This window comes from Littorina saxatilis, unplaced genomic scaffold (assembly GCF_037325665.1).
Source record: "Littorina saxatilis isolate snail1 unplaced genomic scaffold, US_GU_Lsax_2.0 scaffold_412, whole genome shotgun sequence".
Classification (NCBI taxonomy): domain Eukaryota; kingdom Metazoa; phylum Mollusca; class Gastropoda; order Littorinimorpha; family Littorinidae; genus Littorina; species Littorina saxatilis.
Genome location: NW_027129094.1, coordinates 35,001 through 59,690, shown reverse-complemented (window position 1 = coordinate 59,690; position 24,690 = coordinate 35,001). Strand labels below are relative to the sequence as shown.

Here is a 24,690-nt window from a genome sequence, read left to right as displayed (position 1 = left end):
GTTTTTATTGATTAGAGTAATTAGGTTTTATTTTAATACCTGCAGCTGGACGAAGAACCGTAACAGTGAAGCGGACATTATCTTGTGCATGTCGGAGGACAGTAAAGCAGTGTGCTTCGCCGGTTCGGACTGTGTGTAACTTCAATGACTTTCGGCAGTGATGTGATTCCTGACTGTGTTGTAGACATTTGGAGGATTTAGAAGGAAGTGTGTTGGTACAGTCGGTGTGTTCTGTGTGACGAGAGGTAGGGGAAAGGCTCCTAATATGAACCGGCTCCTAATATGGACCGGCTCCTAATATGGACCACCTCCTGTTCTGACAAACTAACGGCGCTAGAGCGTTCAAAACAATTGTATTCGCTTTATTCACCCTTTCTGGATAAATTGCACATGTCAAAACAGTTTCAGAAACACAAACCTCAAAACCATTAGGCTTTTTCTCTTTTTATATTTAGTCAAGTTTTGACTAAATATTTTAACATCGAGGGGGAATCGAAACGAGGGTCGTGGTGTATGTGCGTGCGTGTGTGCGTGTGTGCGTGTGTGCGTGCGTGTGTGTGTGTGTGTGTGTGTGTGTAGAGCGATTCAGACTAAACTACTGGACCGATCTTTATGAAATTTGACATGAGAGTTTCTGGGTATGAAATCCCCGAACGTTTTTTTCATTTTTTTGATAAATGTCTTTGATGACGTCATATCCGGCTTTTCGTGAAAGTTGAGGCGGCACTGTCACGCCCTCATTTTTCAACCAAATTGGTTGAAATTTTGGTCAAGTACTCTTCGACGAAGCCCGGGGTTCAGTATTGCATTTCAGCTTGGTGGCTTAAAAATTAATTAATGACTTTGGTCATTAAAAATCTGAAAATTGTAAAAAAAAATACAAATTTATAAAACGATCCAAATTTACGTTTATCTTATTCTCCATCATTTGCTGATTCCAAAAACATATAAATATGTTATATTCGGATTAAAAAGAAGCTCTGAAAATTAAATATATAAAAATTATTATCAAATTTTTTTTTTCGAAATCAATTTAAAAACACTTTCATCTTATTCCTTGTCGGTTCCTGATTCCAAAAATATATAGATATGATATGTTTGGATTAAAAACACGCTCAGAAAGTTAAAACGAAGAGAGGTACAGAAAAGCGTGCTATCCTTCTCAGCGCAACGAATACCCCGCTCTTCTTGTCAATTCCACGTGCACTGCCTTTGCCACGGGCGGTGGAGTGACGATGCTACGAGTATACGGTCTTGCTGCGTTGCGTTGCGTTCAGTTTCATTCTGTGAGTTCGACAGCTACTTGACTAAATATTGTATTTTCGCCTTACGCGACTTGTTTTAACTTTTGGCAGCGTTTACTCTAAATTTGCCGCCTAAAACGAACTCGTTTCTGTCCACAGCCAAAGCTTTTATCACACAAAAATGGCTATATATGACAGCTAAGACCGTATTTGTTACATTTTAGCAGTGTGTACCCCGAGTTTCTACTGCAAACAAAAAATAATAGCAAAACCTCAAAGTATGTGTGAGTCCCCTAATATGGACCACCTTCAACAAATCGAAGAAAATAAAAGCTAAAGGCAATTTTAATTAATTCATTAAGAAGCTTGCTGAAAATAACCTGTAACTAGCCCTCGAGATTTCAAAAAAATATAACAAATAGTCTTTTGTTTGTGGAAGTTGATAATTTCACTTATTTTCACTCTGTTTTTGATAAGCTTCTTTAGTTTCCTGGTGTGCTTCAAATAATGCTCTTATCAACCTGAAACAGCTAAATCTAAAGCATATTTGAATTAGTCTGACTTGCACACTAAGTTGTATCATGTTATTTTGAAGTATAGGGGGCTTTTTACAGTGATTCGTGAAGGTCGCTTCACTGGTCCATATTGGGCGCCCAGGCTCCTAATATGTACCATTTGTGTTTTTTTCTGTATTTCATTTTTGCTGAATGTCTATCAAAGCTATTTCACTCTAATTAGGCCTAACGGTTAAACTAAGAGAGAAGGACTACCAACCACAAAATGAAACTTCTTCGCAAGAAAACAAGCTAGTTATCAGCAATAAACAAAAAGTGGTCCATATTAGGGGCCCTTCCCCTATTTTGTTATAACATAGGTATTTGTATGATGACTATGTTTTGATTTGAGTTAATAGCGAAATGTTTGAAATGTTCATTTGTTGTGTGCCGTGTCTGTTGTTCGAGTGCGTGTTGTCACCATCTGGTATGTCTGTGTGTGACTGTGTGTGTAGAAATGTGTAAATGAGTGTATGAATGTAGAATCCCCGTACGCGGAAATTAAAGCAAACATCATCTAAATTCCTTGACAATGCTGCTAGTTACGCAATAAGGAAATCATGAAGGCACCGACTGTCTTTACAACCATCTGAGTCTGTCTGTCTGTCTGGCTGTGTCTATCTCTGTCTCTGTGTCTCTGTCTCTCTCTCTCTCTCTCTCTCTGTTTGTCTGCCTCTCTCTCTCTCTCTCTCTCTCTCACTCTCTCTCTCTCAGCCAGTGTCTCATGGTGTTCTCGCTGTTGATCACGTGCTGCTCCTCTCTCCCCCAGGGAACCATGACGACACTACCGACCTTGACCGCGCTTGCCGTCTTCTCCGTGTGGACGCTGGCCTCCTTCCTCTGTCACAAGTCGGCCAAGCTGGCCATGTCACCCTACGTCACAGACATGACGTCAATCACCGCTGTCGTCATCCCGCTGGGCCTGACGCTGGTCCAGACCCTGTGCTGCTGCACCACCGTCCGGCTGACGTCATTGAGAGGTCCGCTGTTCTACGTCATGGCGGCGTCCCACTTCCTGGCCACGTGGGCCACCAACACCAGCCTGGCCTTGACCTTCGCGTCCTCCGCCATGGCCATCAAGATGCTGGAGCCCGTGACGTCAGCCTTGCTGCAGCGCCTGGTGCTGAAGACGGCGATGGGGGCGGAGGGCGTGGTGGGCATGGTGGTGGTGGTGGTGGGCGCCATGCTGTACGTGGGCAACCCGCTGTCCAGCAGCGAGACCTCGCGCGCCGTGCTGATGGCGCTGCTGTCCAACGTCACGCTGGGCGTCCGCAACGTGGCCCTGAAGCTCAACCACGGAGCCAGCCCCGGCAGAAGTCGGCTCCGTTCCCGGCGAGCCCTCGCCGCCTTCGCCGCTGCTACCGCGGGCCTCGTCCTGATCACGCGGATCTTCGTCGTCACTGACGCTGCCGTGGCTTCATCGCACGCGCCGCAGGACTATTTTCTCCTGCTTTCATTGGCTTCCGGCGTCTGTCATGTGACCTACTCCTACGTCTCGACCAATGTGGTGCTTCGTTACATGTCGGTGGTGAGCCACGCCATTTTGAACATCGTGAAGCGCGTGCTGGTTGTTGTGCTGCTGCACGTGGCAGGGCGGCGCTCGGCCTCCATGTGGAACTGGGCGGGGCTAGCGCTGTGCACTGTGGGACTGCTTATGTACAGCAGAGAGAAGATTATGACGTCACCGGCTGTGGACACTTCCGTGACGTCAACACCTCATGACCTCGAAGGAAGCGTCAGTGAAACAGGTTGGCCTTTGTTCTTGGCTAGGGTATTATTAACATTCAGCTCACGTTTTATTTTCTAATAAGTTACTGTGCAGACGACATTGTTGTTTACCTGATATACATTTATTTCCGAACTAGGATTCTAAGGAATTTACAGAAGAACGGTAAAGAACGTCTAGCTTTAAACACCGATGACTGTGGGTTGAGTGATTGGTTGGTTGACTTGTCTCGCGCGACTCCTTTCTGGAAGAATCTTAATCGCGTTCAACGTCATCTCAAGTAATTTTTGTCTAGATATCAAAATGTGACTAAGTGTAAAAATACAAAGCGACTATCCCAAAATGTTTACCTGAGTGTACTTATTCAATTCAGGATTGACAAACCGACCACACAATTAAAGTCTGCTGGACCCTTGTACTAGCGTACTCGGGGATAATCTGTCATCAATTCACTGCTTTCAGTCACGGCATAATAATCTGTCATCAATTCACTGCTTTCAGTCACGGCATAATAATCTGTCATCATTTCACTGCTTTCAGACACGGCCACCACTCCGGGCCGTCTTAAGACCTACAGGGAGCGGGAAAGTCTTCTCGGCCGCCTACTCGTTCTCCTCGTCTTCGTCTTCGTCGTCTGTTTGACGTCAGAACAGCCGCTGGTGATGACACAGATGTCTAGATTCCAACTGATCCAGAAACAAAGAGAACTGCAAGAAGCGCCTCTTTTACGAAACAACCCGCAGGGATTCAAATCGACGCTTGGAAGAACAGAGTTCGTTTCACCAGTCTTGTGGTCTGATCCCAAGTTCCCGAACAAGTCCGAGACAAACTACGCGCAAAATCTCCGTTTCGGGCACGTGAACTGGACGGACGGGAAACCCCTGATTGCCGGACGCATAGTGTATCAGCCGGACCGCAAGGCGGCCGAGGAGGTGGAGGAGTTTGTGTCCAGGGACAATTTACTGACCACGCCTTTCGACACGGACGGTTTGTCGCCCTACCTGACGACCACTCAGGAGGTGATAACCGAAACCAAGCGTCTCCACGACAAACTGTTCTCCGAGCTATTCCGAGGCAAGAAGTACGCAGTGGTCTTTGATCTGGCTTCGCACGAAAACAAAGGAGACGCCGCCATCACCATAGGGGAGCTGATTTTGCTGGAAAACATGGGTATCGAGATTCTCTTTTTAGTCAACATCGTGGCCTGCAATGATATAAACTTCCAGCACGCACTGAAACTGGCTCAGCAGCACAGCATGGACGAGGTGGTGGTGCTGATGCACGGGGGAGGCAACATCTTCGGCTACTCTTTCAGCGACTGGTGCCGAGACAAAGCGCTGAAGCTGTTCCCAGGCTACAAGACCGTGCTGTTCTCGCAGAGCATCTACATGTACGCAAACCAGGATCATTTCAACTTTGCCTGGAAGAACTACTGCTGTAACCCGAACCTGACACTCCTGATGTGAGACCGGATGTCTCTGCACATCGCGCGGCGACTCTTTGCCAACGGTACCCACATCGTGCTCACTCCCGACATGGCCATTCAGTTAGGTCACCTGACCCGCTTCGCCCCGCCCCACTATGACGTCATCTGGCAACGCCGAGGAGACGGAGAGAACCCACTGCTTGGGAAGGTTGTAGTTGTACTGTGTGTGTGTGTGTGTGTGTGTGGGTTTGTGTGTGTGTGTGTGTGGGTTATGTGTGTGTTTGTGGAGGTGGTGTGTGTGGGTGTGTGTGTGTGTGTGTGGGGGGGGGGGGGGCTTTGCGTTTTCTATTTACTTCGTTGTTGTCCTGAAATATGTGAAAACCGTTCATTTCAGTACTGAACTGACGCTGTCGTCTGCTACATTTACGCAGGACAGTCAATCGAATCAGTCGACTTCAAAATGCTGCATGGTCTAGCTCGAAATCTGTCAGAAAAAGACTTCTGCTTTAAGCCGCAGGGAATTTGAGGGTCAAGCACCATTTGGTAATGTTGAGAATAATAAGCTACATGTCATCAACACGGAGCCGGGATAAGAAGAATCTTCTCAAATCGAAGGAAGATGCACAGCCTCACTGTGGCATAGGCGCATGAATACGCTGCCTGGGTAACCCAAGAGTGCGCTAACAGTTTTCAGCACATTGCCAGTAGCAAATGGGCGGTTCTGGTTAAGTTATGGCCCCCTTTTTCTTTCGGCTGGTAACTGGCGCCACCTCGCGGCAAGATCACACGAGAAAGGAAAAAAAACTTGCATTGGTCCCAATTAGCATATCGGTTTGGTAACAGTTCGTGTGTAAGTCGTACATTTTATACGGTAAACAGACAATGGTCGGTTCTGGTGAGGTTATGCCCCTTCTTTCTTTCGGCTGGTAACTGGCGCCACCTCGCGGCAAGATCACAGGAGTTGTGTCGCGTTATCACCCCAGAAGCGCTCATTAACTGTTTCACATCAGTCATGTGACACCAGTACTTACTGACAATTTCAATGATTTTCTTTCTCGTTTTTATATTTAGTCAAGTTTTGACTAAATATTTTAACATCGAGGGGGAATCGAAACGAGGGTCGTGGTGTATGTGCGTGTGTCTGTGTGTGTGTCTGTGTGTGTGTGTGTGTGTGTGTGTGTGTGTGTGTATGTAGAGCGATTCAGACTAAACTACTGGACCGATCTTTATGAAATTTGACATGAGAGTTCCTGGGTATGAAATCCCCGAACGTTTTTTTCATTTTTTTGATAAATGATAAAATATTTTAACATCGAGGGGGAATCGAAACGAGGGTCGTGGTGTATGTGCGTGTGTGTGTGTGTGTGTGTGTGTGTGTGTGTGTGTGTGTGTGTGTGTGTGCGTGTGTGTGTGTAGAGCGATTCAGACTAAACTACTGGACCGATCTTTATGAAATTTGACATGAGAGTTCCTGGGTATGAAATCCCCGAACGTTTTTTTCATTTTTTTGATAAATGTCTTTGATGACGTCATATCCGGCTTTTCGTGAAAGTTGAGGCGGCACTGTCACGCCCTCATTTTTCAACCAAATTGGTTGAAATTTTGGTCAAGTAATCTTCGACGAAGCCCGGACTTCGGTATTGCATTTCAGTTTGGTGGCTTAAAAATTAATTAATAACTTTGGTCATTAAAAATCTGAAAATTGTAAAAAAAAATAAAAATTTATAAAACGATCCAAATTTACGTTTATCTTATTCTCCATCATTTGCTGATTCCAAAAACATATAAATATGTTATATTTGGATTAAAAACAAGCTCTGAAAATTAAATATATAAAAATTATTATCAAAATTAAATTGTCCAAATCAATTTAAAAACACTTTCATCTTATTCCTTGTCGGTTCCTGGAGAGGGGTTCACTAGTCCGAGGGTTCACTAGTCCGAGGGTCCACTAGCCGAGGGTTCACTAGTCCGAGGGTTCACTATAGACGCTTGAACAAAGGATATTCAATTTGATTTGTTTTTATTTTGTGTGTGTATGTGTGCGTGGATGTGCGTGTGCGTGCGTGCGTGTGTTTTTGACTGCTGTGGGAACCAAATCGAAGAATATTCTCATAAAAACACTGAGTTGTTTTCATTCAAAAAGATGTGGTGTTTTATATTTTGACTGAAGAAATCTCAGACTATTTCCCCAAAAAAACTTAGTTATTTATATTTTGACTGAAGAAAGGATATTGAATTTATCAGAATACCGCCCCGACTGGACAATTACGTGATCGAACTGCCTACAATTTTTAGTCATAGCACCTCGGGTTTCCTTTTGCCCGTGAGGGTCAAATAGTTATCCCACCGACCTGAATTATGGAGAGAATCGAGCCTGGGTTGTACTACAGCCTCACACATAATTTCATTGATATCTATTTGCGGACAGACACACACACACTGACACACACACACACACACACACACACACACACACACACACACACACACACACACACACACACAGACAGACACAGTGAAACCTATATACCGCCTTTTAAGGGGCGGTATAATAACTGGAAAATCAAGCGTCTATAGTAAACCCTCGGACTAGTGAACCCTCGGACTAGTGAACCCTCGGACTAGTGAACCCTCGGACTAGTGGGACGAACTGGAAAAATCAAGCGTCTATAGTAAACCCTCGGACTAGTGAACCCTCGGACTAGTGAACCCTCGGACTAGTGAACCCTCGGACTAGTGGGACGTTCCCGGTTCCTGATTCCAAAAACATATAGATATGATATGTTTGGATTAAAAACACGCTCAGAAAGTTAAAACAAAGAGAGGTACAGAAAAGCGTGCTATCCTTCTTAGCGCAACTACTACCCCGCTCTTCTTGTCAATTTCACTGCCTTTGCCATGAGCGGTGGCCTGACGATGCTACGAGTAAAATGGCATTGCGTTTTATTCTGTGAGTTCGACAGCTACTTGACTAAATATTGTATTTTCGCCTTACGCGACTTGTTTATATTTAGTCAAGTTTTGACTAAATATTTTAACATCGAGGGGGAATCGAAACGAGGGTCGTGGTGTATGTGCGTGTGTGTGTCTGTGTGTATGTGTGTGTGTGTGTGTGTGTAGAGCGATTCAGACTAAACTACTGGACCGATCTTTATGAAATTTGACATGAGAGTTTCTGGGTATGAAATCCCCGAACATTTTTTTCATTTTTTTGATAAATGTCTTTGATGACGTCATATCCGGCTTTTCGTGAAAGTTGAGGCGGCACTGTCACGCCCTCATTTTTCAACCAAATTGGTTGAAATGTTGGTCAAGTAATCTTCGACGAAGCCCGGACTTTGGTATTGCATTTTAGCTTGGTGGCTTAAAAATTAATTAATGACTTTGGTCATTAAAAATCGGAAAATTGTAAAAAAAAAAAATTTTTAAAAACGATCCAAATTTACGTTTATCTTATTCTCCATCATTTGCTGATTCCAAAAACATATAAATATGTTATATTCGGATTAAAAACAAGCTCCGAAAATTAAATATATAAAAATTATTATCAAAATTAAATTGTCGAAATCAATTTAAAAACACTTTCATCTTATTCCTTGTCGGTTCCTGATTCCAAAAACATATAGATATGATATGTTTGGATTAAAAACACGCTCAGAAAGTTAAAACAAAGAGAGGTACAGAAAAGCGTGCTATCCTTCTTAGCGCAACTACTACCCCGCTCTTCTTGTCAATTTCACTGCCTTTGCCATGAGCGGTGGACTGACGATGCTACGAGTATACGGTCTTGCTGAAAAATGGCATTGCGTTCAGTTTCATTCTGTGAGTTCGACAGCTACTTGACTAAATATTGTATTTTCGCCTTACGCCACTTGTTGATAAGTTGTCTTAGTTTTGTGTTGTCTTTGTCGAACCGAAACATATAAATCTGAAAAAATAAATCCAAAAACAAAGAGACTGCCAACGTTCCAAAATTCAGAATAAAAAAACAAGAAAGGTAGGTTGTTGAAACGTTTGTTATTGACAAAACAATACATTCCCAGATATTTCGACCCAACGGTCTTTTAAGTGAACAGACAAACAAATATTCACACAAAACTTATCTTGATAGTTCTATCAGTTTACGTCCACTCGTCAGGAAGCTGAGCGAATGAAAAAACAAGTCGCGTAAGGCGAAATAACAACATTTAGTCAAGCTGTCGAACTCACAGAATGAAACTGAACGCACTGCTTTTTTCACCAAGACCGCATACTCGTAGATTCGTCAGTCCACCGCTCGTGGCAAAGGCAGTGAAATCGACAAGCCAGGATAGTGCGGTTAGTGGTCGCGCTGAGCAGGATAACACGCTTTTCTGTATCTCTATTCTTTTTAGCTTACTGAGTTTGTTTTTAATCCAAACATATCATATCTATATGTTTTTGGAATCAGGAACCGACAAGGAATAAGATGAAATTGTTTTGAAATCGATTTCAGAAAATTAATTGTAATCATAATTTTCATATTTTTAATTTTCAGAGCTTGTTTGTAATCCAAGTATAACATATGTATATGTTTTTGGAATAAGAAAATGACGAAGAATAAGATGAAATTGATTTTGAATCGTTTAATAAATAATTTATTTTATTTTATTTACAAGTTTCCGATTTTTAATGACCAAACTCATTTATTAGTTTTAAGGCCACCAAGCTGAAATGCAATACCAAAGTCCGGCCTTTGTCGAAGATTGCTTTGTCAAAATGTCAATCATTTTGATTAACAAATGAGGGTGTGACAGTGCCGCCTCAACTTTTACAAAAAGTGTAATATGACGTCATCAAAGGTATTTATCGAAAAAGTGAGAAAACAATTCCGGGGATATCATTCCCAGGGACTCTCATGTCAAATTTCATAAAGATCGGTCCAGTAGTTTAGTCTGAATCGCTCTACACACACACACACACACACACACACACACACACACACACACACACACACACACACACACACACACACACACACCAGGACCCTCGTCTCGATTCCCCCTCTATGCTAAAACGTTTAGTCAAAACTTGACTAAATGTAAAAAGAGGCCTTCAAGAATCACTGTAAACATTATTTCATTATTTCATTCGCTCGGCTTCCTGACTGAATATCTGTGAATGTATTGTTTTGTCAATAACAAACGTTCCAACAACCTACCTTTCTTGTTTTTTGAATATAAATATAATCTGAAGCATACTTGATTTAGTCTGACTTGCATATTAAGTTGTAGCATGTTATTTTGAAGAAAAGGGGAGCTTTTTACAGTGATTCTTGAAGGCCTCTTCACTGGTCCGTATCAGGCGCCCAGGCTCCTAATAGGGACAAGTTGTGTTTTTTCTTTATTTTATTTATGACTAATGTCGATCTAAGCTAATTTGCTGTAATGTCTCTGAAAGATGGAGTGCCTAAGTCACAGTATGGCGAGCACAAATTTGTCGTTTAGTCGCAGATTACGATATAAACAGCCAGGAGCTTCCCATAAATATCTCACAGATGCCCACACATACCTTTAGTGTGGCCAGCCAAACGAATTTTCATGCGGTTTGTCAGTTCACATCTTCCGCCAAATAGTAATTAATATTTCCCGTGAACACGTTCTGAGGCTATTAGCAGTGTGCGGTATGCCAAAATGAACCCACATACTATCTTTTACAATTGTCCTACGTCATCACACACAATGTCTGGACATAAAGTACTGGTGAACGGCTCAGATCATGGGTAATATTAACACCTTCACATTTAAATGCTTATTTTTATAGCCATCCATTAAATTGAGAAGGAAAAAAGGCATACTAAACTGCTAAGCATGAAACAAACAATAAGGAAATAAAAAGAACCAACAGCATCGTTGTGTATGTGTGGGTAGTAAACACGTTTTATTCACAAAACACAGCGGAAAATGGCGACCAATTTTTTGCACAGCGACAGGTCACTTTCTTCAACCAAGGCCAGTACTTTCATACATGACAAAGGAAAGTAAATGAGGCCTGAATAATAAAGTTATAGTGTTCCTTTGTGTGTCTGAGTGATAAACTGTTTTAACCAACTATCTTCTGAAACGAATTGCACTCAGCAGAATTTTCTTCCGCAAAGAACTTTTGTGTCACACGGTCTTTGCGACAAAGAGATAGATCGCATTCTCGCAAAAAAATCATTGACAACACAGACCAGTCATTTTTAGCATAGACATTTGGAAGAGCTACTTTTATAGTGTGTTTTAAGATAGAAAAACATTATATAGTATCGGCAGAACACGACCAAATGAGTTTCCTGTCACAGAGTTATGGGCGTGAGATTGTTTCGACTATTTTTCCTCACACTGCAGATCCTATTTCAAAAACTACTGAGTGGATCTTTATGAAATTTGATACGGATATTTTTGAGAGGATTTTCTCATGGAGGGTTTCTCCGTTTATTGATAGGACAGTTTGATGACGTCATATTTTATATGACACACACAAACACCACGACCCTTGTCTCGATTCCCCCCTCTACGTTAAAACATTTAGTCAAAACTTGACTAAATGTAAAAAAGAAAAAAAAATCAATTTTGTTCCTGTTTTTTTGCAAAATAAGTTAAAAAGATGGTTATACAATCTTTTTAAGAAAAGCCGACCTACCGACCCTCTTTTTACATTTAGTCAAGTTTTGACTAAATGTTTTAACGTCGGGGGGGAATCGAGACGCGGGTGTGGTGTATGTGTGTGTGTGTGTGTGTGTGCATGTGTGTGTGTGTGTAGAGCGATTCAGACTAAACTACTAGACCAATCTTTATGAAATTTTACATGAGAATTCCTGGGAATGATATCCCCGGAAGTTTTTTTTCTTTTTTTCGATAAATGGTTTTGATGACGTCATATCCGGCTTTTTGTACAAGTTGAGGCGGCTCTGTCACACCCTTATTTTTCAATCAAATTGATTGAAATTTTGGCAAAGCAATCTTCGACAAAGGCCGGACTTCGGTATTGCATTTCAGCTTGGTGGCTTAAAAATTAATTAATGACTTTGGTCATTAAAAATTTGAAAATTGTAAAAAAAAAACATTTTTAATAAAACGATCCAAATTTACGTTCATCTTATTTTTTATCATGTTCTGATTCAAAAAACATATAAATATGTTATATTTGGATTAAAAACAAGCTCTGAAAATTAAAAATATAAAACTTATGATCAAAATTAACTTTCCGAAATCGATTTAAAAACACTTTCATCTTATTCCTTGTCGGTTCCTGATTCTAAAAACATATAGATATGATATGTTTGGATTAAAAACACGCTCAGAAAGTTAAAACGAAGAGAGGTACAGTAAAGCGTGCTATGAAGCACAGCGCAACCGCTACCGCGCCAAACAGGCTCGTCACTTTCACTGCCTTTTGCACTAGCGGCGGACTACGTTCAGTTTCATTCTGTGAGTTCCACAGCTTGACTAAATGTAGTAATTTCGCCTTACGCGACTTGTTTACATTTAGTCAAGTTTTGACTAAATGTTTTAACATAGAGGGGGAATCGAGACGAGGGTCGTGGTGTGTGTGTGTGTGTGTGTGTGCGTGTGTGTGTGTGTGTGTGTGTGTGTGTAGAGCGATTCAGACTAAACTACTGGACTGATCCTTCTGAAATTTGACATGAGAGTTCCTTGGAATGATTTCCCCGGACTTTTTTTTTCTTTTTTGCGATAAATGTCTTTGATGACGTCATATCCGGCTTTTTGTAAAAGTTGAGGCGGCACTGTCACAACCTCGTTTTTCAATCAAATTGATTGAAATTTTGGTCAAGCAATCTTCGACGAAGGCCGGGCTTCGGTATTGCATTTCAGTTTGGTGGCTTATAAATTAATTAATGACTTTGGTCATTAAATATCTGAAAATTGTAAAAAAAAAATTTTTTATAAAACGATCCAAATTTACGTTCATCTTATTCTTCATCATTTTCTGATTCCAAAAATATATAAATATGTTAATTTGGATTAAAAACAAGCTCTGAAAATTCAAAACATTAAAAATTATGATCAAAATTAAATTTCCAAAATCGTTTCAAAAACTATTTCATCGTTTTCCTTGTCGGTTCCTGATTCAAAAAACATATAGATATGATATGTTTGGATTAAAAACACGCTCAGAAAGTTAAAACGAAGAGAGGTACAGTAAAGCGTGCTATGAAGCACAGCGCAACCGCTGCCGCGCCAAACAGGCTCGTCACTTTCACTGCCTTTTGCACTAGCGGCGGACTACGTTCAGTTTCATTCTGTGAGTTCCACAGCTTGACTAAATGTAGTAATTTCGCCTTACGCGACTTGTTTGTGCCTATGTTACTGTAAACAGACTAAAAGGTACATCACAAACAACACACCAGGAATGATACTCCCCCCTTAAAAATAGCCATGAGTCACATAAGTATGACCAATAGGAAGATACAAAACCGTTTGAATCTTTTAGCTGAATAAAATCATTGGCAATTGATCGGAAATATTACGAAAAATCTGAACAAGTTATTATTCGTTTGCTTGGACCAATCCTCTTGCCGAAGAGTTTTACAGTAAAAATTGATTTTACGTCAAAAATATCAAAGGAATATCGATTGTTGAGGTAAGGCTGGGATAGCCAAGTTCAAGAAAAACGGAAGGTGACTGTTGAATCTTTTTGAAAATGTATAAAAATATAGATGGTAGGCAATTAAAAATTAAGAAAAGGACTCTAGGAGCATGGACTTAATGAGTCAAAAATTAAAGAATGCTCTATGAGCCGAAGTACATGTTTTGTCTATTGTCTTTTTATATTTAGTCAAGTTTTGACTAAATATTTTAACATCGAGGGGGAATCGAAACGAGGGTCGTGGTGTATGTGCGTGTGTGTGTGTGTGTGTGCGTGTGTGTGTGCGTGTGTGTGTGTGTGTAGAGCGATTCAGACTAAACTACTGGACCGATCTTTATGAAATTTGACATGAGAGTTCCTGGGTATGAAATCCCCGAACGTTTTTTTCATTTTTTTGATAAATGTCTTTGATGACGTCATATCCGGCTTTTCGTGAAAGTTGAGGCAGCACTGTCACGCCCTCATTTTTCAACCAAATTGGTTGAAATTTTGGTCAAGTAATCTTCGACGAAGCCCGGGGTTCGGTATTGCATTTCAGCTTGGTGGCTTAAAAATTAATTAATGACTTTGGTCATTAAAAATCTGAAAATTGTAAAAAAAAATAAAAATTTATAAAACTATCCAAATTTACGTTTATCTTATTTTCCATCATTTGCTGATTCCACAAACATATAAATATGTTATATTCGGATTAAAAACAAGCTCTGAAAATTAAATATATAAAAATTATTATCAAAATTAAATTGTCGAAATCAATTTAAAAACACTTTCATCTTATTCCTTGTCGGTTCCTGATTCCAAAAACATATAGATATGATATGTTTGGATTAAAAACACGCTCAGAGAGTTAAAACAAAGAGAGGTACAGAAAAGCGTGCTATCCTTCTTAGCGCAACTACTACCCCGCTCTTCTTGTCAATTTCACTGCCTTTGCCATGAGCGGTGGCCTGACGATGCTACGAGTAAAATGGCATTGCGTTTCATTCTGTGAGTTCGACAGCTACTTGACTAAATATTGTATTTTCGCCTTACGCGACTTGTTTTTTTTTTTTGAATTGCCTACCATCTGTATTTTGATACAACTTTGGACCCTCTTTGTACGGAGAGAGTTGGCAATTGTTAATCACATTCTCTCATCTCATTGACTCTCCTTCGGCTCCTTGGTAACATGCGTTCCCATCTCTGCCAGGATTGGACACAGCAGCAGATAACCGGTAAATATGTAACAGGCATAAATGGCAAAATAGCTCGCCTCGCCTGATAATATATGAGACAACTGTTCTATTACACAGTATTTCTTGGGAGGCTTGGCTAATTTACTCGCTCGTTTACACGGGGTTCCATCGTTTTCTTTTCTAATCGGAAAACCTTGCTCCTCAGTTTGTTGACCTTCTGCCGAAGTTCCGCTTCACGAGGGGATGGGGAGAATGACGACTTTGATGCTTTACATCCTATGTCCTCCAGGATCGCCTGAATGTCATCTAAGAAAGAAAACACACACACAAAACACACATAAAAGAACATAACCTTAAAAAGTTATAACCTGGAAGAAATTAAAACACTTGTAATTAGATCACAAAATGAAAATAAACAATGGCGTATGAAGGCAGGCCAGAAATGAAGTGTATTAGCAAGTATGGATAAGATGTGGAACAATGATGGAATTGACCTTGTTTGGTACTGAATGGGTGAGGCCATTAGGACAACAGTATTTATTTTATTTTATTTTTATTTACGAGGATTTATATCGCGCACGTATCTCACCACACAAGGCGACTCAAGGCGCATGTTACCTATTAATGCCGTGTGAGATGGAATTTTTTACACAATATATCACGCATTCACATCGGCCAGTAGATCGACTGCCTTTAGGCGCTGCATCCACCTTTCACGGCCTATTATTCCAGGTCACACGGGTAAACCAGGTAAACTCCTCACACACCATGCCTCTAACAGGATATGTTTCCGATCTTTATGTGTGGGAACTACACGTACAATTTCATCCATCCATGCATCCGCCCTATACAGCTTCTTCTTCTTCTTCTTCTTCTTCTTCTTCTTCTTCTTCTTCTTCTTCTTCTTCTTCTTTTGCGTTCGTGGGCTGAAACTCCCACGTACACTCGTGTTTTTGCACAAATGGAATTTTACGTGTATGACCGTTTTTACCCCGCCATTTAGGCAGCCATACGCCGCTTTCGGAGGAAGCATGCGGGGTATTTTTGTGTTTCTATAACCCACCGAACTCTGACATGGATTACAGGATCTTTTTCGTGCGTACTTGGTCTTGTGCTTGCGTGTACACATGAAGGGGGATAAGTCACTAGCAGGTCTGCACATATTAAGTTGACCTGGAAGATCGGAAAAATCTCCACACTTAACCCACCAGGCGGCCGCGACCGGGATTCGAACCCTCGACCTTCCGATTAAGAGGCCGACGTCTTACCACCCCGCCACAGCGCCCGTCACCCTATACAGCAATTATCAACTATGTAATTGTTACGGCTGGAATTTACGTGTGTATGTCTGTATGTATGTATATTTACTCCTATCAGAAATTGTGCGTGCTTCTCTCTGTTTACTATCTAGCCTTCACACACACACACAACACTCCAACCAGGCACAAAGACAAGAACACGGTTACAGCCCTTTGCCCTTGTACCTCTATTGAAATAATCAACACAACATAAACATATTATTTCCCATTCATTCTACAAATCACTCTCACTCAATATGAAAGTTCTATTTCTGTCAATATACAGAAATCTAGCTGCACAGAAATACACACATGTTACTTTCTCATGCAGTCTATAATTCACGTGCACACACGTAGAACACTTCAAGCTTTGTTCCGTGAGAGCCTGTCTGTCTCACTACACACGAAGTCATTGTCTCAGGCAATACTTCTGTCAATTGTCATTTCTGTTACACACAGATAAATAAACCACGAACGCTCTACGTCTCGTGTTTGTTTACTTGGGGAACGTATCTCCGCACAGCTATCTCGCTGGTTACTTTTTCCCAGTCGTACTCACACATTCAGTGGTACGTACTGATCCACCCCACCCACGCAAACTGTCTTCGCGTGGTGGAATGGGACGGGGTCCCCGTTCTCCAGCGCTTCACGCTGACTCCCTCCTGCGCTCCCGCAGTTCACGGCTCGGGACGTAAGGGTGGAACCTCCCGTCTCGTCTCCCCACTTCCGCGACCCACTCGGCCCGGGATGCTAAAATACACAAGTTTAAACTACCATAAGTCTCCATACTTGAATAAACTTTTCTGACATTCTTTATCACTACCGTCAACTAACTTATGCGGTTACAGTATATACACCCGCTTACTCATAAGCGACTTCATTTTCGAAAAACATGTAAACATTCCCTTTTCAACAATGGCTGACATCAGCGCACGCTTTTCAGCCAATTCGCACATGACTCTCCCGGTCATTTCTCAAGTCAATATTTCCGAGCAAAATAATATCTCCGAGCAAAATATCAATTCAATAAATACCTGTAAACACAGCAGTTGAATCCAACGATTCAATACCGCGGCACGAGTCCAACGACCTCTAGCGCCCGGTGAGAAACTTTACCCAACAGGAGACCCGTCTTGTCTTTTCAACGGTCTGGAAAGCTCTGCTGTCTATCGTCTCTACAAACGTGACCTCAGTTAATACTCTTCTCTGATTGGTCACATCTCACACGTGACAGCACTGCACTGCGCGGACAATATTTCACCGTGCGGTGCCTACTCAAAGTTCGTGGCCCATGAAATGTTGTACACCTGCGTCACATAACTCCAATATAAAATTATGTGCAAATCCGTTTGTCACAGTAATGGATGGGTTTAAAAATGTTTGATGTCAGGGTGTTCTTCGTGGTTAAAAATCCCTTACCTGGTTGAACAATTTGTGCATCAGGCGACAGGTCGGTGCTGGCTTCAGTTGTAGCTACCCTTTGCGATGGTGGCTTCCTCCCACTAGCAACCTGAAAATGCACAGCTCTTTAACTGACAAACTCAACTTTAAAGCACAGCTTAAAACCAACACCCAGTCACAATGAAACAATTCTCCCAATTTCATTGCATTGGTCTTAGGCCACACAAAAAAGTGTATGTTTGTGGTAAGGCATAACAAAACATAATCTGTTTACGGTATCCGGACCGACCCTATTTTTTCCCACCGGCCCTAGACTTTTTGGGGGCATTGAAAAATTAAATTAAAATAAAATTAAAATATTCAGATGGCTAAAATACAAAAATAAAAAGCCGACCTACCGACCCTATTTTGGGGGGGCCTATGTTACCTTAAACAGATTTTGTTGTGGCCTAACATGACTAAAGGTGGAGATTTTGTTTATAAACATTTTTTTTTTAAACCATCTTTTTAACTTATTTTGTCAAAAAACAGGAAAACAATCGATTTTTGAATACCCCTTTTATTTTTGAAAATGCACACAAAAAAAGTCTAGGGTCGTCGGGAAAACATAGGTAGGGTCGGGTGACCAGAAACATACAACGTTTTTGTTGTTGACGCCGACCCTATACTTTTTTTTGCCATTTGGGGCTGTTTTTCGGCAAAATAAGTTCACCATATCATCATAATCAAGAAGTCGATCCAAAATAAGTAACTACTTTTTTTTGTTGGCCTTATCATTTTTTTTGCGCTAAATGCAAACAGGCATTATTTGATGGGAACAATGCTGGTTTTTTCAATTCTTACATCAGCCTCAAACTTGTCATTACTCAACCTGCATTTAATAGTGTGCTTCTTTGGTTTGCAACAACTTAAACCCAATAAATAACTAACCTTCGGTGGTGGATTGGGCACTGCAAACAATGTCGGGACAGCATTCCACACAAGTGATCCCCTCTCTGCAGGATTGTTGTACTGGTTGGCCTCAAAGTGATCAGTACAAAGCTTGAGACCTTCAACATCAGCTGGCTGCAGCTTTTCAAAGTCCTCTCGCCTTGTGAATTGCATCCATGCATATCCTGCACCTAGTTTGACAACAAAACCAACAATGTTATTGTTAAACTAAGCAAAAGGGAAAGACAAAAAAAAGCTAAATCAGATCTTCAGTCTAAATCTAACGCTCTGCCTAAACGCAAAACGGATGAGTGATGTACCTTTGTACTGTAGTTTTCCTGTAAGCAAGGTTTGATAAAGGATTCGGCAAATATGCCCACGGGTAGTTTGTCATCAAGACAGTGTAAACTGTTGTTTTGTACTGACTGCTGACTCACACTCACAGTCGTAAGTACTCGCTGACGCTGTAGTCTACTGAGTGAGTTGACTCGAGCCATTGCATTCTTATTCTGAAGAAGGTAAACCTGATGAAATAATCACTGCACAACCCACCTTTTTTCTTCTTTAGGGAACTTGTGGAAAGTTTTCCCGAAGCAGCTCTGTTTGTAACGGGCGTTCTTGCAACCAAAAGCCGAGCAAAATTCACCACCACCTCGCACGCGATCGGTACCTACGCGATCCGCCATTTTGTTTTCGCCGCCAGCATGTAACTAAGGACGATAACCCACAAACACTTTTTCGCATTTTCTTCGCAAGTTCCACGTCTTCTTTATGTACAGTGTTTGTCTAAACTCAATAATAGGGCATGCTGTGATGAGTAGAAGAATGTGTGTTTACGAGCAGAAAAAGCCCATTAAAGTCAAGAATCGTGTTTTTCTTTCTCTATTTTTACCTTGTAGCTTCCTACAGACACTAAGCAACAGTGTAGTACCACCTACAGTGCAATATCTTGTACTTTATTTTGGACCATCTGTGCGACACTTCATTGACCCATGATCTGAGCTGTTCACACTCATAACAGAAATAATTCTTCCTTTCGCCGAGACTTATAGTAGCATGGACCAACCAATTTTTACTTTACTTTTTGAGATTAAAATTTGTTTTTAATGCGGAACTATTCTCTGTAATTTCAGAGGCCAGAATATATTTTATTTTTTCAAATTGCATCTAAAATGTATTTGTTGTGATGATTTTAAATAGGTAGGCTGCACACACCACTCGGACACGTTTTGTAAAAAAAAGTGTGAATTTTTAAAACAAAATCATGAAAATTATGAACAAAGTTTATCATATTATTCTGTGTACGAAAAGAAGTTATATTTAAAAAAATCTATTACAATGAAGAACATAATTTTATCCTACATACGTGAGAGAGACACCCGTGAGATAATAATCGTTCAAATCACACGTGTGTATATCATGTAAATGAGGTCATGTCAAGCAAGTCTGACAGGGACCTATTTTTCCACTGTTTATGATGCCAAAGTCACCGAGACAAACGTCATTATAGAAAAAACTAGAGGCGAAGCCTTCAAGGCTCACATAAGAAATCAACAAACAGTAACACAAACTCAATCACTCCGTCACACATACACACACACAGTAAGCATAGGTGACACGGTGCAAGCGTGCGAGACACTAGATCTAGATCTGTCTGTCTGTAGCCTACTTACGGGAACACGACTGCCAGATGGCCAGATCGACACTGCGCTTTCGACAGCCGGCTTCCTCGCGCAGACACTGGAAACACGCTGTGCAGATTAACCTGTAGGAAATCTACTTTGGTATCTTCTTTATCTATTTTTCTGGAGCTACGAAACCGAACAATGTGAAATCATGAGTCGTCTTCTCCGAATCGGCGAACTGCTGCTCGGTGATAACCGTATCTATACCACAATCCTTCACGCGATCTGACCTAACCTTGACCCCTGACCCGGTCTACATACCACACACGACACAAACCAGTCAGCTGTTTTTACCCCCCCCCCCAAAAAAAAAAAAAAAACCACCACCCGTTTTCTTTGGATAAACACTTTAACTAGGGGAAGGGCCCCCTAATATGGACCACTTTTTGTTTATTGCTGATAACTAGCTTGTTTTCTTGCGAAGAAGTTTCATTTTGTGGTTGGTAGTCCTTCTCTCTTAGTTTAACCGTTAGGCCTAATTAGAGTGAAATAGCTGTGATAGACATTCAACAAAAATTAGATACAGAAAAAAAACTACAAATGGTCCATATTAGGAGCCTGGGCGCCCAATATGGACCAGTGAAGCGGCCTTCACGAATCACTGTAAAAAGCCCCCTATATTTCAAAATAACATGAAACAACTTAGTGTACAAGTCAGCCTAATTGAAATATGCTCTAGATTTATCTGTTTCGGGTTGATGAGAGCATTATTTGAAGCACACCAGAAAACTAAAGAAGTTTATCAAAAACAGTGAAAATAAGTGAAATTGTCAGTAAGTACTGGTGTCACATGACTGATGTGAACCAGTTGATTGGCTAATGGCGATGCGCTAAAACTGTTAGCGCACTCTTGGAGTGCGCTAACTTTTCCACAGAGCGTATTCTTCCGCCCTTTGCCTAAGCGAGACTGTACTCTCATCCTCAGAATTAATTAATGACATGTAGCTTATATTCTCCACAATACCAAAATACCATAAATTTCCTGCTTCTCAATTAAAGCAGAAGTGTTTTTTTCTGACAGATTGCATGTGCCTGTGCCACAGTTGCCACTGATCTAAAAATAGAAGTCGCTGTGTCTAATTTTTCAGTTTCGACTTGCGAAGAATCTTCTCATAATTATGCCGTAGCTTATTATCCACATTACCAAATGACGAGTTGGTATACAATTCCCAGCAGCTAACAGGAAACACAAGTGTTATTCCGATAACGTACCAGCTAGATCAGCATTTGGAATATATACGTAGCAGACCACACTGAAATACGACTGCATCAGTTCAGTAAATACCGGCACGGTTGGCCTAGTGGTAAGGCGTCCGCCCCGTGATCGGGAGGTCGTGGGTTCGAACCCCGGCCGGGTTATACCTAAGACTTTAAAATTGGCAATCTAGTGGCTGCTCTAGGACTGGTTGGTCCGGTGTCAGAATAATGTGACTGGGTGAGACATGAAGCCTGTGCTGCGACTTCTGTCTTGTGTGTGGCGCACGTTATATGTCAAAGCAGCACCGCCCTGATATGGCCCTTCGTGGTCGGCTGGGCGTTAAGCAAACAAATAAACAAATAAACAAAGTTCAGTAAATGAATGGTTTCAAGGCAAGAACAATCGGAATCGAAAACGTGTAGGGTTTAGAACGTCCGTACCATATATAAGACTTATTACCAGCCTGCCTCATGCGTGCAGACTCAGTGCAACGTGACGAGCAATTTTTGTTTTTGGAATGCTGCAGTGGTTCGATTGCCCTAGCCTAGCAGACGACATAAACCCCGCTCAGCAAACTAACATGTTGGGCAAATGTGAACGAAACAACGATGGGGATATAATACGTGTAGGGTTCAGAGCATTCTTACCGTTCATATTTAGTACCAGACTCCCCGATGAGTGAAGATACCACACGAGAAACATGCCACATTTATTTTGAAAATGTGCTAACCGTCGACCTTGGGGGTTAGCCAATTCAAGGGGAGTCACTCTGCACAGTCAATCCGTCGAAGCTCGATGAAGGTTTCGAATCGCAAATAACTAAGAACACAGTCCTTTCTCTGAGTTCAAATGAGGTCTCTCTGAAAGATCATCACTGTTTAGCTTAACGCTACACTGCAGGGCCGGACCCAGGGGGGGGGGGGGGGGGTCCAGGGGTTCCGGAACCCCACCCCTGGAAAAAGCATGTACCTTGCTTTGACTTTTACTAGTTTTAGCACCAAAACAATGCTGCTCGTAACCCTCAAAACAAGGCCCAGAATGCACCAGATTGCACAGATTTTAACCGTTTTTCAAACAATTTTCCGGGGGAGCATGCCCCCGGAGCAGGCGCGCGCTTGTGGCTTCGCCACTTCGCTGATTTGCCCCCCCCCCCCCCAAAAGGAGGACCTCCCCCTTACAACTCATTTGGTCCGGCCCTGCACTGGAATTTACCAACAGAAATTAAAACAAGAGTTTGCGTGTGATGAAAGCACGACACACTTGAGATAGCCCACACAAAAGTAGATCTTCTAGGACCTGACCACACAGTTATGCCTATTCAAATGCGCGTAGCAAAATGTGCGTGTTGTATCTTCTTTTTTCTCTGGCGGTACCAAAAATATCGTTATTGAAACAATCTCAGTGCACTAAGGGATTTATAGAGCAAATCTCGAAAATAATTATTGAATTTTCTCGATTTGCTCTATAAATCCCTTAGTGCACTGGGATGTCTCAATAACTTAAATAATAATAATAATAATAATAATAACGATAATTGTCAGTTAGTACTGGTGTCACATGACTAATTAAAACAGTTGATTGGCTAATGGTAATGCGCTTAAAACTGTTAGCGCACTCTTGGAGTGCGATAACACTCCCCGAGAGCGTATTCATGCGCCTGTGCCCCTTCTTTTGATTTGAGAAGATTCTTCTCATCCTCCATGTTGTAATGACATGTAGCTTATCGTCTCCGGATTAACTAAAGACGTCTGCGCCAAAACATCCCCATAGTGATCCTCCTCCTTCTCCTCCTCCTCCTCCTCCTCCTCCTCATCGTCATCATCATCATCATCATCATCATCATCATCATCATCATCATCATTATTATCATTAACATTATCATCACCTCCATCACTATCATCTTTATAACTAAGTATCATTCCATCCTCCAGGTGCCGAAGCTACCAGGCAACGTGACCATGTGGAAGTGGGACTGGCTGGGGATGTCGTCTCTTAAAGCTGAAGGGACGGTCGAGCGAGCCATGAACATCATGCACAACGGTCTGGCCATCCTGCAGCAAGGCCGAGTGCTGGTCACTGACAGGTACAGCCAAAATACACTAGGGCCGACAAGGCACAATAAAGTCAAGGATGTCCCCCCCCCCCCCCCCCCCCGGGGGGTATTTTGATATATTTATTATACACTGGGCACAAAAAGGATTTATGTCCAGGGTTATGGCTCGCATGTTCTGCGCCAGTCACACATACACGACGCACGGCCCGCGCATTGAAAATGAATTAAAAATGGAAAATAAGATGAGTGCGTCGTTGTGCAAAACAAGACGAGTGCGTCGTTGTGCGCCCAACTTTTGTCGCGGTTTGGTCACACATATTTATTTTTTTTTTTTTAAGTTTTTTTTTTACATTGTTAGGACAATAAGGAATCTTACGTCTGACGTGTTATGTGTATCTCAGACTGCATAATCAGTATTGGAAATAAATATTGACTGAAACAATGGAAGATATTCTAAGCTAAGTTCCTTATTTGTACCATAAGTGTTTATTTGTCGGTCCGATTTAAAGACCTTTGGGTTCAAAGTACCGTGATATACATTTCTTGTTTTGTCTTAAATTAAACGGTCCAATAACTTAGAATTTTTGTTTCTTGATTCAGACTGCACGGCCATACACTGTCCTTTGTACTCAAAGCACGGACAGCAAAGAATCTAATGTCTTACTTGTATACTCATGTCAAGATTTCACGGTCATATCGTGTCTGTTGTTTGTATGGCATGGACAACAAAGAATTTGATTTCTTACGTGTAGTGTCTCCTTGCAGGCTACACGGTCACATCCTGTCCTTTGTAAACATTGTATAGACAACACAGTATCTTATTTATAACGCTTAACGTGTAGTGTCTCCTTGCAGGCTACACGGCCACATCCTGTCCTTTGTAAACATTGCATGGACAACAACGTATCTTATTTCTTACGTGCAATGTCTCCTTTGAGGCTACACGGTCACAACCCGTCCTTTGTAAACATTGTATGGACAACAAAGTATCTTATTTCTAACGTGTAGTGTCTCCTTTCAGGCTACACGGCCACAACCCGTCCTTTGTAAACATTGCATGGACAACAAAGAATCTTATTTCTAACGTGTAGTGTCTCCTTTCAGGCTACACGGCCACAACCCGTCCTTTGTAAACATTGTATGGACAACAAAGTATCTTATTTCTAACGTGTAGTGTCTCCTTTCAGGCTACACGGCCACAACCCGTCCTTTGTAAACATTGCATGGACAACAAAGAATCTTATTTCTAACGTGTAGTGTCTCCTTGCAGGCTACACGGCCACAACCCGTCCTTTGTAAACATTGTATGGACAACAAAGAATCTTATTTCTAACGTGTAGTGTGTCCTTTCAGGCTACATTGCATGGACAACAAAGAATCTTATTTC

At 41.5% G+C, this 24,690-nt stretch overlaps 2 protein-coding genes across 3 annotated transcripts in view; both read left to right on the top strand.

Moving 5' to 3' along the window:
* LOC138957369 (uncharacterized) lies at positions 1-4,990 on the top strand. Of its 2 annotated transcripts, XM_070328493.1 has the most exons (3): positions 1-245; positions 2,568-3,546; positions 4,065-4,990. In XM_070328493.1, the coding sequence occupies exons 2-3, from the start codon at positions 2,574-2,576 to the stop codon at positions 4,988-4,990; spliced, it is 1,899 nt and encodes a 632-aa protein (XP_070184594.1). In that variant the 5' UTR covers positions 1-245; positions 2,568-2,573. The 2 variants fall into 2 exon arrangements, with proteins under 2 accessions (XP_070184594.1, XP_070184593.1); XM_070328492.1 differs by lacking the exon at positions 1-245 and having other exon boundaries at positions 2,482-3,546.
* LOC138957370 (uncharacterized) overlaps positions 4,982-24,690 on the top strand; it is a 21,655-nt gene continuing 1,946 nt past the window's right edge. Inside the window, exons 1-2 of the mRNA XM_070328494.1 lie at positions 4,982-5,158; positions 23,182-23,333. Coding sequence (XP_070184595.1) covers positions 4,997-5,158; positions 23,182-23,333 — 314 coding nt within the window. The 5' untranslated portion in view covers positions 4,982-4,996. The remainder of the gene's footprint in view (positions 5,159-23,181; positions 23,334-24,690) is intronic.